Source organism: Prorops nasuta, unplaced genomic scaffold, assembly GCF_024137725.1.
Source record: "Prorops nasuta isolate Cenicafe-Biocafe unplaced genomic scaffold, Cenicafe_Pnas_1.2 PNAS00004, whole genome shotgun sequence".
Taxonomy (NCBI): domain Eukaryota; kingdom Metazoa; phylum Arthropoda; class Insecta; order Hymenoptera; family Bethylidae; genus Prorops; species Prorops nasuta.
Window position 1 is genome coordinate 4,397,479 of NW_027116801.1, and position 13,769 is coordinate 4,411,247.

A 13,769-nucleotide genomic window follows, 5' to 3' on the forward strand; every position below is an offset into this window, starting at 1 on the left:
GCCAACGTATCTCACTCGACTATACACTGTCTCTCCAAGCCTCTCACACACATAGATCCTTTGGCATGCTTGTATTCGGTATAACGTTTTACGAGATATTCGTGATCGTCCGCATATTCGATGCCAAACGAAGCATCCCAGTCGTATAATCTTGTCCTCTAAATTTTACTTTCATCGTGAAGAAAGATGGATTTCTTAAAGCGAGAGTGTTTCCTTGGAGCAAAGTCCAGATCCAGGACCGATCGTTTCGTAATTTGACTTTATTGTTTCTTTATGAACGAGGAAGGGAATTGTGGTCAAGGTGTCGAGATTGCAAAAAATATTTAGCTCTAGTCGGAGAGTTCTTGCACGAAGATTTAAGGCTCGTTTGGCAAGAAGGTCAGAGGGATACTTACTTACGGGGCTGTACGACATTGTTTTGGTTCAGGTGGTACAGGCGCTTCTCCTGGGCGAGGCGCTAAACAGCGCGTGGATCAAGTGCGAGTGTTGTTCCATCAACGGGAAGGAGGATACCACGCGAGTTCGCTTATATATAAGACCGCTGTTGCAGGACTGCTCGAATTAGTTTGCGGATCGACAGCTGAGTTTTCGGTAGACTGAGAAATAGTCAAGAGCCACCGCCGTTCAGGCTCGCCCTGCAGAGGTTCAAGTTTTCTCGTCCTTCGGCAAAACCATGAAGGGAACACGCTCGCTTTCCTACGTCGAAATCCTTGCCTGCCTATTGGTCCTGGCTAATGCTGTGCACGCCAAAAACGAATATACCAAATTGTTCGACAGATGTGCCACTCAAAAAAATGCTTTCGATTGTTTGAAAAGACGTGCCTTGGAAATTCTGGATAATGCTATCGACGACGAGACTGTTTACGTGGTCAACGATTTCGTCTCGATCAAAAAGGATCCTACGGTCAATGCCAGGAGCTTCGGTGGCTCGGTAGATCCTGCCAACTCAACCGCGAACGCGACCTTGGACGAACAACTCGATAGAAAACTTCACGAATATCTGTCATCGAGAAGCATACAGTTGACTATACCTGGAGATACTTTCGAAGGTAAAATATAGCACTAATTGAATTAACCTTTCTGTGATTGAATGATCGTCACCTTCTCGTGTCGCTATTGCTCTAACTCATTCAAGGTTACGTACGTCATATATTTCGATTCGAGTTTTTAAATAATAACCTTTCCAAGTTTTACGTGAAATCTCTTGAAAAAGTGTTATGGCGTGTTGTGTTTCTTACAATTATTTGATCGAGCACTTTCTGTATTTTGTAGAATACAGTTTCCTAGATTCCAGTAAAATCGTGGTATCCGTTAAATCGCTTGTGGGCTCAATGCATTATCGTTCCATGAACTGCATCTAGGCGCGTAACGGGACTGGATTTATATGTTATTGAATATAAGCATTTTTAAGATAATAGACACAATTTACTCTGACAGCTGAAAAGGTGTTGACTCTCCAATGGTTAATAAATATTGCAATATTCTTTGATTATATCTAGATGTTACCTGTATTAATACAATTAGAAAAAAATAGTTCAACAATGGTAGAAGCTCGAGTATGGTATATCAGAGAATCAATTCACTAGAGATGGATCAAAAGCCTATTGCAGTGGTCGTATTTTATCTTATATCGATTTTTTTTGTAAATTTTTAAACGAACTCTGTTACAGGTCGAAAGAAAAAGGAAAAATATGGTGGCTTGATGTTGGGTGGACTAGCTATTGCAGGTGAGTCTCTCTTTTGAATTCTTTAATTTCTCTGGTACTCTTAAACAGTTAATTGGAGTATATTTGTTTCGTTTTTAGGAATGATGGCTCAATTGGCATATGGAAAAATTGCATTCTTAGCAGGAACAGCGTTACTTACAGCTAAAATAGCATTAGTTTTGAGTGCTATAATTGGCTTGAAGAAACTCGTGTCAAGCGGGGGAGGTGGCCACGAAGTAATTTATGCAACAGCTTCTGAACACGGTGGATATGGCGGTGGCTGGCAACGTGCTCTTGATGGCATACCGCCAACTTGATAATTGGACAAAATTGATGCTACATAAACTTTGCTCCATTTGAAATTATTTTTGTACACTAAACTCTTTAATTTATTTTCAATTTAAGCCACAAGTGTCATTACCCCTTTAAAACATGTATCGTATTGTAATTTGTAGATATACTTAGACCACTTAATAGGGGGTGGCTGGTTTGTTTATTACTTTATCACCGAAAGTTTGTCAATAGCAAAATCACTTTCTTGGTGCTCCATGTAAAATCTTTCGAGCAAATTTTGAAAGGAAGGATAAATTATTAATGCTCATCTCAATAAAAGTATTTATTTATTTATTATACCAAATAAGCTTTAAATCTTCTTTAATGAACTGCATGAATGAAATAAATTAATTGTTTTGTATTATTGTGTGGCGGTATTTAACAGTATTTATTTACATATACTTTAGTCATGTATAGTATTTATTTGCTCAAACTTGTAATTTACCAATAAAATATAAATAAATGAAATTATTATAATTTTCTATTAAATATAATGGACACTAGTAACTGTATATTAGTATAGGATTTTTTTTAGAGATTAATTCTTTTGTTTGATCATTATTGCTAAAATATCACAGTGAAGGAAGATACTGCATGCTGCTGTAACAGAATGCAAACTATGCAGAATTTGCTACGGTTAAATGTGTAACTAGAACTTGTTAAAATCAATCTCCTTTTTTTGTTAGGAGTCAGGTGCATTGACACGTTTCAAGGTTACTTCTTCTATGCTAGGTAACAGTGATCTAGTACATGACTTATTTGCATTGATTTTATTTCTTATGCAGCAGCTAAATTCAAACAAATATAGAATTATACGTTGTATCAAAGTGCAGTCTTTATCTTTAAACATAAATAACAATCCTAAGTATAATTGTACTATGAGTATAGCGCATTTATCGATTTTTTTTGTACAAATAATTCAAGCAATAATTGTTACAGTTTTCGCTTTATACTGCGTCTTTTTCGCCTGTGATGCCCTTCCCAGCCACCGTGTCCAGAATCATAATCCACGCTCGTACTATGCGATTGCACGTAACTGTGATGTGGGTGTTTGACAATTTCATATGCCGTTTTTTCGTGATGATCTACGAACATTTTAAGCATTAAATTATTATAATATTTAGTTAAAAAAAGTACATTATACTCTATAAGTTTTTAAAAATAAATTATGTTAACATTATTAGTGCTAAAGATTTTACTCAAGCAAAAGTGTTGAGACTAATATTTTTGAAAAAACTGTAGAATGCACATACCTTGCGACTTTTTAATAGCAACCGCTGTAGCAATTGCTAGAGCAATTTTAGCCACGAGTAATGCTTTTCCTGCTACTGCTGCTACAGCATGAATCATGAGATACAACATGGAAGCTTTCATAGCTCCAGCCAACAACCATATTCTTCCATATCCTTTGCCTTTTTTCTTTCGAGCTTCAACTGAAATTAAAAAAAATATATATTTCGAATAAACATTATACAGTAGAAGAAACACATGACCTCTCATCAAGAACTGACTGAGAACCTCATAACTTTACTAAGCTCGACCTTAACTACACCAATAAAAAAATTAAAAGCTACTGTATTTTAGTCTATCGGATAAAATAACGGTTATTCTATTAACCATAAGCAGCGCGATTATTAATCCATCACAGTTCTGTTACGTCTTAAAATCCACAGGAATGTGGCTTTTATCACGTGGCTCGTAATAAAAGTCAACGCTCCGATGTTTGCACAAGTGCTAAACGCAAAAGCGATATTTTTCAGCATATAAGATTAATTGCAGGGTTCTACAGGTTACACTAGAATGATTCACACAGTGGCACAATGAAGTTCTCAGACACCATTTTCTTGATCCTCGTGAGTAAATCTCGAGTACGCTCACCTTCAGCCGGGTCGTCTCTTCTTCCGTTCGTGAGATCCTTCAGGAGATATCTGGAGTGGCGCGTATTATTGCTCGCCCGAGCATTGGCAGTGTCGAGAACGCGAGTGGTATTCCGAGGCGCGTTGCTCGATGATAGATCGAAGGTTTCACAAGCGAGGGTGCCATTTTTCGAGGTACAGCTGACATTGCTGCGTAGAAGCTGACGAGCCACGGGCTCGCAGCTCGTCAGGGACAGTCCGAAGACTAGGAGCACGATGATCCGTCGAAGCATGCTCGACCAGGACTGAACACCAGACGAGTTGGTCATTTTTATAGGGGCGCGAGCAATTACTTGTAATTAAGAAGTAAAGTGGCGTTACGCCATACAGAGCGTGAATGCATCTTAGGTAAACGCATGATGCGCGTAAATTATTCCCTCTCGCTGCCTCCGCGTTTCGTGTCTTCTGCGCTAGCTCGACGTCATTCTCTTTCGTGGATCACGTGCCGAAGGTGGTACGAACCACAGCCAGCCGGACATAAATGTTGTGCTTTACCGTATGTGTAACTCTCATCTCCCACTGACCAAGTGTTACTTGGAATAATCACCGAGCGTAAAATATAACATTTGAGCTAGCTCAGATTTTCACGGAACTCGCGTCCACGAGACAATGAAATTGCATTTTACTGCTTATTTATTTTTTTTAGTAACTATAAATGAGTTATTACGTTCCAATTGCTGAGTATTATCATTTTGGTAAGATAAGACAATGCAAGTAAGTCGGTATGTGTGTGGAATGACAGATGTACCGGTGTCTACGAATATATTTATAATTGCTTTGTTTGATTACTGGAAAAATCTTTTTAGGGTGACGAGAAGTAACTCATCCCAGTGATGGAATTTGATATGGGGTTTTGTATTCGATACGCTCGTCAGTGTTTATCATATCTATATGTAATTTTTCGTATCTATTTCCAAAGTAGATATGAATGTTGAATAAATATAGCTTCTTTTTTCTCTCATTTCTGTCCGAAGCAGCTCGATCCTCGCTTCCGATCTGATTACTTGAGCGCTTGCTATATACCCTGTAATTGAAAGCAATTAGTCTGTTTGTGTAATTCAGCACCGTCCAGACAATAGGTATGTTTCACGGACTTTTATAACGAGCTAGTACTGATTAAATTCATTAACAAAAAATTAATAATATATTACTTTAATATCATCAAAGTAATTTAACACTTGTTCATAATAACGAAAAAACTAACAAGGGCAAATATATCTGTAAAAAGCTTAATGAAGCAGGCACAAGAGTAAAAACAATAAAAATCTATATATCTATAATCTAATGTACAGCAAAGGATATGGAAATGCTAAATAATTTTCAGAGAAATTCCTATGTTGTCGTCTTGTCACGTCTTTATTTTCAATTGAATTCAAAGTATTCATCAAAGTTGAACACGTATTCTATGAATTCACCAACTGGCGATATTAATATGTTTGATAACTAAGCGTTTATTTATGTATGCAAATTGACGATGACCGAGGAATTCGTTTCAGCTATCGTTCCTGGTTACAGGCAATTGTTTATGTATGGAAATTAATAATGATCGGTATATAAGTTTGTATGCGCTGTCATTGAAATGATATACACGCCATACCTCCTACAATTCTTGAACGGCAGAAAGTAGAGAAGAGGGACTAAAAAAGCTAGTATTTTTCTACTGCGTGTGTTTTGTGTGCCACTGGGCCGATCGCGCATCGCGCATCCTCGATCCACGTGGATGGCGCGCACAGAGAGGAGCCGCAACGAGGATTCCACAGCCTCCGAAAGTTGCCGATTGCGTGCAGCTTACAACTCCATGCACTCTCGTCGGAATACTGTTCCTGGACTATTACCTCTGGCAGCCTTCACCTCGATCTCCCTTTGCACACACATGTTTATATATATATATATATATATATATATATATTCTGTTTATACTACGAGTATATTTAAGGCGAAACTCTTATTAGTCTCCCCCCCCCCTCATCCCACTCTGTTAATGCTACTCTCCCTTGTGATCCTTGAAAAACCTATGACCTAAACGTGCATACCCGGACGCTGAAACAATGCGCTGATTAGTGGAGGGAAATGCAACACAGCTAGCAATCTCTATGTCCAAGTAGGTCTTGAAAACAAACTTCGGTCTTACTTCTTCTTCAATAATTTATTTAAGCAATCAATCATCACGTATTTCACGTGGGTATAAATTATTCGAAATCTTTCATTATTTTCATAAGTACTTATCGGTGTTATTTTTCTCCTTATAACACTTTCTTGCGGAACTAACAAATATTCCTATATATCTATACGTATGATCATCGCGGTACCTAAGCCAAAGCTTTCTTCTCACTGAAAGCAAACCATAGCATATTGTTACGTGTACCGTTACGGCTAAACATTCTTTGTTGCACTTCTTTGGTATCAAACTCTGCTGATTATGTGAATTTTTACTGCAGAAAATAATTAAACTTTTATGCCTTATTATAGCGCATCGTGTGTTGCTGCATTTACAGCGAGAGTCCGCGTTCTCTGTACCAGCATCGGTGTAAATATACCCATAAAGCGATTAAACGATTATCGAACGAGGATGTGGAGAGAACAATTCACATATGAGCGAGTAAAATTATTCATACGATGTAATTGGTTCGTGGAATCTATCAATAAGTGTTCCATACGTAGAACTATATTAGCCTATTTTTATGGATATCGATGAACGCTATAACCGCGAGTAGCTATATATATATATATATATATAGTTAGTTGTAACGTTCAGAGAGACTCAACACGAGTGTAATAATTTAACAATGGTTCTTTATAGCTGATTTGGAGCGAATAAAACAGAAAAGCAATAGGGGAATTATCGTGGATAATAGAAGCGAGATTAATTTCATGCGTGGATCGGCACGATATCTGTCAGTAAGTAATACTCGAAGGGCTTTCATCATAAGACGAAGAGAATTATAGTTGGGCTAATGATGCGCATCCGGTCGAATGATTGGCAAACGGTTGCGGGTTTTCCACAGTTGCACCGAAGTCATCTAATGAGCCGGATCAGATGCTTCCGCGGGTGAATCTGACTGTGTGGACTCGCAGGAAGAACCACCTGTTGCGGATCACTGACCTCGATCTAATAATACCGAGAAATGTCTGTTTCGTGCATTATAAGGCGTATCATGGGAAAATCTCCATTTCTCGTTCATAATGCCTTAACCCATTGCCTCACTTTTATCATTGAGGAAACTTGCACCTTTATGCGACTCTTAAACATTATTCTCTCTCTGGTAATACTTCATTTTCTTGGAAGTATAAAAAATGGAAAATCCGAAAGCCATTGTTTCTGCCAATGCGTTTTTTAGTGCTGCCATTTGGCAGATTCAATTGGTGATTTTTCTTATGCCTTGCCGAGAATCTGCAAAGTGCATGCTTATATTCGGCTTATGAGGGAATATGTTATGGAATGCGGCAAAGATAGTTACACGGAGATATGCATGCCGTATATAATAGCCGCTATTACACGTGAGGTATACTCGGAGAATTTACGAAATAGTATAATAATTCGAGGATGCTTAAAGGGAAAGAGCTCGAGTGCTAACTAATATAGAAAGTCGGAAGTAGCGTTATTTCAATTACTCGAAAGATAAAGCAGATCGGTGTATTGTTAGCACTTTGCGGTTTTTCTCGAAAACTTTTTACTTATAGACCAAAAGTCATTATGTCGCATTGTACACCGGAATATAATTGTATTATCCACGGAGTGCCGCGTCGCCAGTGCACAAAGCTCCTATTGATCAAGGTAGAAATTGGAGCCGAGAGACAGAATTTCACGGGCACCTGTGCTCCACACACGCTTGCTACGTGGGACCGTTAGGTTTTTCAGCAAAACTGGCAAATCACGTAGCTCGTTACCGGTAGCGCAATTGTAGCTGGACAATGGCGCGAGTTTAAATTAAACGGTCATGTCGTGAACAGCGACAAGGGATCGCGATTCGCAAAACTTGCTTTTGATATCGCACACGGTTTAGTCACCGCGAAAACCATTCTCCGTCCCGTGAGAAGATAACTGCGTGCCCAGAATGTGGCACGGCGTTAATACAAAACTCGCGTATAGGCTTAGCGTGGCACTGACTATGGGATAATCGTAAAGTAGGTAAGAGAACTTGGAGGATGCATCGTCGCAGCTTGTCGCATTAGAGATGCGCTAACCTCGATTGAGAGTATCGACGGTGAGGCGACGATGGGCTTGCTTCGTAACGTAGCATGACATACCGCAAAATAACGTGCAATATCTCTGCGCTGCATACTGACCGTTGGTGGTACTGTGGTAGTGCTGAATCCACGCATACCACGTTATTAGGTAGAGTCGCCATAGTGACGTGCACCACCATCACCATGCACTACCACACGTTACAATCTCGCGTGTACCATAATCATTTTTAAGGTGTGAAAATTGTCATGAATCAACCGTTGATTGCCTATCTTTCAGCTTTTTCCATTGATTCCATCCTAACGCATGAAATCCCCCACCCCCCCCCCCACCCCTCCTTCGTTGTATATGGATACCACAAGAAAGATTTTATCAACTATGCAAAGAATTCTCCAAAGTTCTTCATTCAAGAATTTCACTATGCGCATACGAGCATTGGAGAAAAAAAGAAAAACATTGATTTACCAAATACATGAATTATCTTAATTGCCAGGTGTTTAATGAGATATGCAAACTAATGTTACATCTGATAATGTAATACGCCTTAATTAAAGACCGTTTACAATATGCTTTACATTCAATCATGATTTCATTCGTATAATTATATTCCCTCGTGCCTCTGACACAGAAATCGCTGTTATAATAACACGAATTCCTGAATGCTGGAATAGTCGGGAATTTAACGCTTCCTATACTAAGAAGAGGAGTTTTCTATGGAAAAAATCGCATTTCGCATTTCTCACCTGGAACGTACAAATGTTCTAGAATTACGTCACACCGCAGGCTCTCTCGAGCCCAATAGCAATAGGATACGCGAGCGTTTTGAGTATATGCATAAATCCATCATAACGAGCTTTCCTGATTGAACATGGGATGATTAGCCGGTAATTTTAGCGAATCCATACCTACTTTCAATAAGAAAGTCACGTTTCGGTAGTAAATAGACACTCGAGAGGTATTTGGAGTAGGATGAAAATCAAGGCTCGATGCTCATGAATCGATTGAGAGGGCAAACACGAACGACCTATCGACCAAACGAAAGTAGATCAGCAGTTTGTCTCGGTACACCCTTAGGAAAGGCTAATACGTCGGAAGGACGCGACCGGGAACTAGTTCCTAGCTCTCCACCAACGGGTCAACAAGGTCACCGTGCCAGCAGAGTCGCTCAAGTGGGATCCATGGGATGCAACTCTTCTCTCCTTCGGTCTTTCCCCCTTTTAATTCCCCCCCTACCACTTTACATTGGCCATTTTTTCCAAATGCCAATCCTCTATCTTGCATCCACGAACCTGTCCTCCTCCTTCGCCCGGAATGTCCGTTTTCTCTTCAAGGACTTCTTCGAGCTCTCTTCTGCAACAACAAAGAAAACCCGTATATAGATTTAACAACATGCGAAGCACGACCATTGCGAAAAGAAAGAATTTTCAAATAGAAAAATCACTTCCCTTTAGATCCATCAGGAAGATCGTTCTCCATGGTTCGATATTCAGTTGGAAAAGTGCGAGTATAGGACAAAAATTGCTGATTAAATCAGGGTGATCGAAGCACGATGGCGAGACGCATTTTACTATCGCGCGCAGTGTAAAAAGAAACGTGTCCCGTTGATGTTTCGCGATTCCTCGATCTCGACTGGAGTGGGTCTCTGTGTCAGGAAGGTCACATGTTGGGGGTACCGTGATGAGAATCTAGCCTTGTCTAATCGCAAGCAGCAGTGGCACCGGCAGCTGACTGCCTACGGGAAGAAGGATGGCGAAAGGGAGAAGAGAGGTTCGGGGGCAAAGAGAGGGAGGGGAGAAGCGCAGGAGATAATAAGGAGAATCGCGCGCGAGTTGAAGAGAGCGAGAGAGGCGAGAGTGAGCGAGAAGGAGACGGAGAAGGAGCAGCGAGAGATCACGAGGAGGCGGCGAAAGACGCGCCGAGCGAACGAGCAAGTGAATACGGATGACTAGGGAAAAGAGAATCCCATTGGGAGATGAAGACAAAGGGGGAAAGAAGGGGGAAACCGCCTGCTCGGATCTAGGCAGAGGTGCACACAAACAACGTCGGCTCGCATGTTGCGCGCAAATACGTGGGAGCCACCTCACCCCCTTGCCAATGCCATCCCGGTGGTATATATCGACCCGAGACCTTCGTCCTGTTGCCAGTTCTCTCTAGTCGAGGATACTCCGACTCGTGGGTGCGCGCATCTCTTCAGGTCGTTTTTCTACGAGTTTTCGCCCCGCACACGGATTACACTGAAAATACGCGAGTTTCTCACAAATTCCTTCCTCGATTATAATCTTTGGATAAAAGATGGATCTCTCAAAGTGCGTGTTTCTCATGTTGGCGTGCTGTGCGATCTACGGCGTGACGTCGGCGTCCCCGACGATGGACGACAGCAGCCTCTTCGACAAGGGCTACCGTGCTTTGTATCGAGTTTACGAAGAGTGCCAGCACCGCAACGTCGCGGTGTCCCCGTGCCTCAAGAAGAAAGCGATCGCCTTTTTCGATAGATTGAGAAGAATCGAAACCTTGCCGATCGCGGACAACCTGGAGCTGGTCAAAGTACCTTCGGCAGATGAGGACGTCAAGACCAGCGAGGAGGACCTGGAGTCGACGCTTGGAAGGAATTCCGATAACAAAGACGAGGTCCTCAACGAGGTCCTCCTCGAGAGAGTGGCCTCGCTCATGAACAGTTTCAACGTTCAGATCAGATTGCCGAAAACTTCGTCGACCGAGCTCAAGAGGAGCATCGAGGAGGGCAGGGGTAAAATGAAGAAGATGATGGGTATGATGATGATGGGAATGGCCATGAAGATGGCGGCTCTCGTACCTATCGCCATGATGGTTCTTTTCCTCTTGGCTGGCAAGGCCCTCATCATCAGCAAGATCGCCTTGGTTCTCTCCCTGATCATTGGTCTCAAGAAACTCCTCAGCCAGAAACAGAGCAATGATCATGGCCACGGTGGCTGGCAACAGAGTGGCGGCGGCTGGGACCGGAGTTTGAAGGGCTACTTGGGCCAACCGGACATCTTCCTCACGGAAACGGATCGGGAACATGCCCAAAATCTCGCGTACAAAGCGCGACAACAACGTTAACGAGACAAGAGGACACAGGAGACAGAGAAGATACTGCGGTAAAATAAAGTCGCGATTCGCGTTCCAGCTAGAAACAGTCGGTCTCCAACGAACGAGACTCTTCGTACGGCCTTTCCAAGATTCAACGCGACGCTAATTTTATTCGTACTCGTATAGCCGTAATTCATATTTATTTGCAATACTCATTGCCCTTCGCATTAATTAATTTATTTTATTTATATCGATATTTATCGCCGTAGTCAGTTGCTAGGTTTAAAAAAGACGCTTTTATATACTATATGTACTTTTTAATCGTTTTTTCTAACAACTGAACCTTTAAGTCGGTATTGCTCTTATGTGAAACTTCGGTCGAAACGCTCTGCAATTGGCTACTCCTTCGTCCTATTTAGTTTTCGCATCGTTGTAAAAGTTCCCTACGCGTTTTACCCTGATTTTGCACTCACAGTACCCTCCGAAAAAACTCATATTTCCCTCTCTACCGATTACTTGTATCTCACATTAGAGAAGCGTAAGGGCTAGTATAGGGGAGAAATGTATTTATTGACTGCAGGTTAACGTCTGTACACACTCTTTCTAAAATTGTCAGCGTGTCATTACCGAAAGACATTTGTGCGGTATGTCGCTATGTTTAGAAATCGCTGCAAGTATATACACCTGAGGAATGTAGCAGTTGTCTGTTAGTACGGAACCTGTAGGTATATAGGAGAATTGTGAACCAATGGTCGGGGTCCATTAACGACAGCTGCTACACGTTTGATTCATCACACTCGCGGTCGCTCGAAGAGGAAACGATTTTATAAAACGAGAGTGACAGAGAAAACCCTGCGCACGCGAGTTTCTAACGGAACTAATCCCGTATACTTATTGGATAAGCCTTCCTACAGCAATGAAACTATAATTGCTATTCAACAGCCGAAAGATCCAAATTTTTAGTGGACTTTCAGGAAAACATATACACCTAAAGTCACACGGCATACTTTCATGGTAATTTGCTCGACGGAGTTTTACTCGAAGGATAATTTATTTTATATCTTGCGGCAGATGTTTTCTCGGATGCTTCTCTGCGATATAATAGAGGCAGCTTTAACGACATTTTAGCCGGTACGTAATGACATTTTAATGGTTCGCTTAAAAAATTTTGGGTCATTCAATTAGGCTGCTTTGCTGTAACTACGGGGATCGTCAAATCGTGTGCGACTGTAAAATGAAAAGCATCGTTCCTAAGAGATGCAAAGAGAAAGAAAACTATGAAATTTTGCCATTTTGATTCAAGCATTTATTACATTAAACACATACATTACATTTTTCTATCTTTACACCGAATGCTGTGTTATTATCACGGTTAACGGTTTGCCCATGTGTATAATTACAGCTTGCAGATTTTATATGCTGCTCACATGTATCTCTTTTTCATTTACATACTTCTTGGCGATCATAAGTTGTTTTCTCTCTTTGCTTTGCTATGTTTGTAAAAGAACTGAAAGACAGTTAAACATTCGATAGATTTTTTCTGTGTCAAATTCGTTTTTAAATGTCAAATGCTCTGTTTATAATAAGTTTGTAACTCGTGTGCGAAACTCTGTGAAATAAAGTCACATTACACATCACTAGCATACATCTTAAATTCTTCCGTGTTCATAACCCTTCCTATGCGAGAGACTTACGACAGCTGTTCATGTCAATCTATCTTCAAGCCGAGCACAGCAGCAAACAGAGCGAAGAAAAATCCTGCCAGCAAAGCAGTAAACTTCAGGAGAAGGAAGCCTCCCACGAGTGTTGGTATCAAAGCCAAAAATTTCAGTTTGTATGCCAATAACAGGGCTGTTAAGGTACGCTGCATCTGTTGTTTCTTCTTTCTTGGCCTCTCTACAAAAATTAGATAGCAAAATATTAAAATTTAGAGGACATACCCTTATACAACTAAATAGTTTACTCTTAATAGCAAAATTATAATTAACATAAAATTATATAGAATATATAACAAAATTATAACCGTATGAATAATTTATTAATTAAATTTTTTAAGCATAGAGATTAATTTTTGTGATGCGTATAATCATTCACAATGGTACGTTTCAACAAAAGACGTTTCGCTTCGTGCAATTGGGCATTCGTTCATCGAGCATAATTCAAAGGAATTATCTGATATACTGTACCATTAGGTAACGGTGGTTTCCCGTCTACACATACTGAAGCGCCTACAACTGTCCGCAGAATCGATTCGAATCTAGACTTATGTTACATCTTCAAATGTTATCGAAGACAAACATGTCAAAGCCATATTAACTAAATACGGCTGTTAAATAGTAGTGCTTGAAGAGAAGAAGGAACAAACACACTTTGATTTAAATAAACTTAGTTGAATCGACATAGATTAACATGAGTATAAGAGGACGAAGAACCAGAAGAAGAAATAATATTAAAGAATATGCAAATATAGTTTCAAAGTTTGTATTTAACGTGTGAAATAATAAATAAAAATGATTACGTCTATTTTCGATGATGAGTTTTGCATCCTTGGAACTAGTGGGCGATGTAACAGCCTTCAAG

At 40.4% G+C, this 13,769-nt stretch overlaps 3 protein-coding genes across 3 annotated transcripts; 2 read left to right on the plus strand and 1 right to left on the minus strand.

Moving 5' to 3' along the window:
* The first annotated feature begins 612 nt into the window (after positions 1-612).
* On the plus strand, positions 613-2,270 carry LOC136772833 (uncharacterized). Its single transcript, XM_066725995.1, has 3 exons — positions 613-1,049; positions 1,671-1,727; positions 1,806-2,270. The coding sequence occupies exons 1-3, from the start codon at positions 674-676 to the stop codon at positions 2,021-2,023; spliced, it is 651 nt and encodes a 216-aa protein (XP_066582092.1). The 5' UTR covers positions 613-673; the 3' UTR covers positions 2,024-2,270.
* Positions 2,271-2,869: 599 nt separating this feature from the next.
* Positions 2,870-4,441, minus strand: LOC136772893 (uncharacterized). Its single transcript, XM_066726131.1, has 3 exons — positions 3,918-4,441; positions 3,293-3,472; positions 2,870-3,124 (listed from the first exon to the last, which is right to left on the minus strand). The coding sequence occupies exons 1-3, from the start codon at positions 4,222-4,224 to the stop codon at positions 2,973-2,975; spliced, it is 639 nt and encodes a 212-aa protein (XP_066582228.1). The 5' UTR covers positions 4,225-4,441; the 3' UTR covers positions 2,870-2,972.
* Positions 4,442-10,433: 5,992 nt separating this feature from the next.
* On the plus strand, positions 10,434-11,219 carry LOC136772931 (uncharacterized). Its single transcript, XM_066726182.1, has one exon. It carries the CDS (start codon positions 10,434-10,436, stop codon positions 11,217-11,219), a length of 786 nt encoding a protein of 261 aa, XP_066582279.1.
* Positions 11,220-13,769: the final 2,550 nt, after the last annotated feature.

Bases quoted from the DNA above. Each gene is read 5' to 3' on its own strand.
- LOC136772833 (XM_066725995.1), top strand. From the start codon at position 674: ATGAAGGGAACACGCTCGCTTTCCTACGTCGAAATCCTTGCCTGCCTA. The intron at 1,050-1,670 runs GTAAAATATAGC...ACTCTGTTACAG, and splicing joins ACCTGGAGATACTTTCGAAG to GTCGAAAGAAAAAGGAAAAA. The intron at 1,728-1,805 runs GTGAGTCTCTCT...TTTCGTTTTTAG, and splicing joins GGGTGGACTAGCTATTGCAG to GAATGATGGCTCAATTGGCA.
- LOC136772893 (XM_066726131.1), bottom strand. From the start codon at position 4,224: ATGACCAACTCGTCTGGTGTTCAGTCCTGGTCGAGCATGCTTCGACGG. The intron at 3,473-3,917 runs GTGAGCGTACTC...TTTTAATTTCAG, and splicing joins AAGAGACGACCCGGCTGAAG to TTGAAGCTCGAAAGAAAAAA. The intron at 3,125-3,292 runs GTATGTGCATTC...AAATGTTCGTAG, and splicing joins TGCTATTAAAAAGTCGCAAG to ATCATCACGAAAAAACGGCA.
- LOC136772931 (XM_066726182.1), top strand. From the start codon at position 10,434: ATGGATCTCTCAAAGTGCGTGTTTCTCATGTTGGCGTGCTGTGCGATC.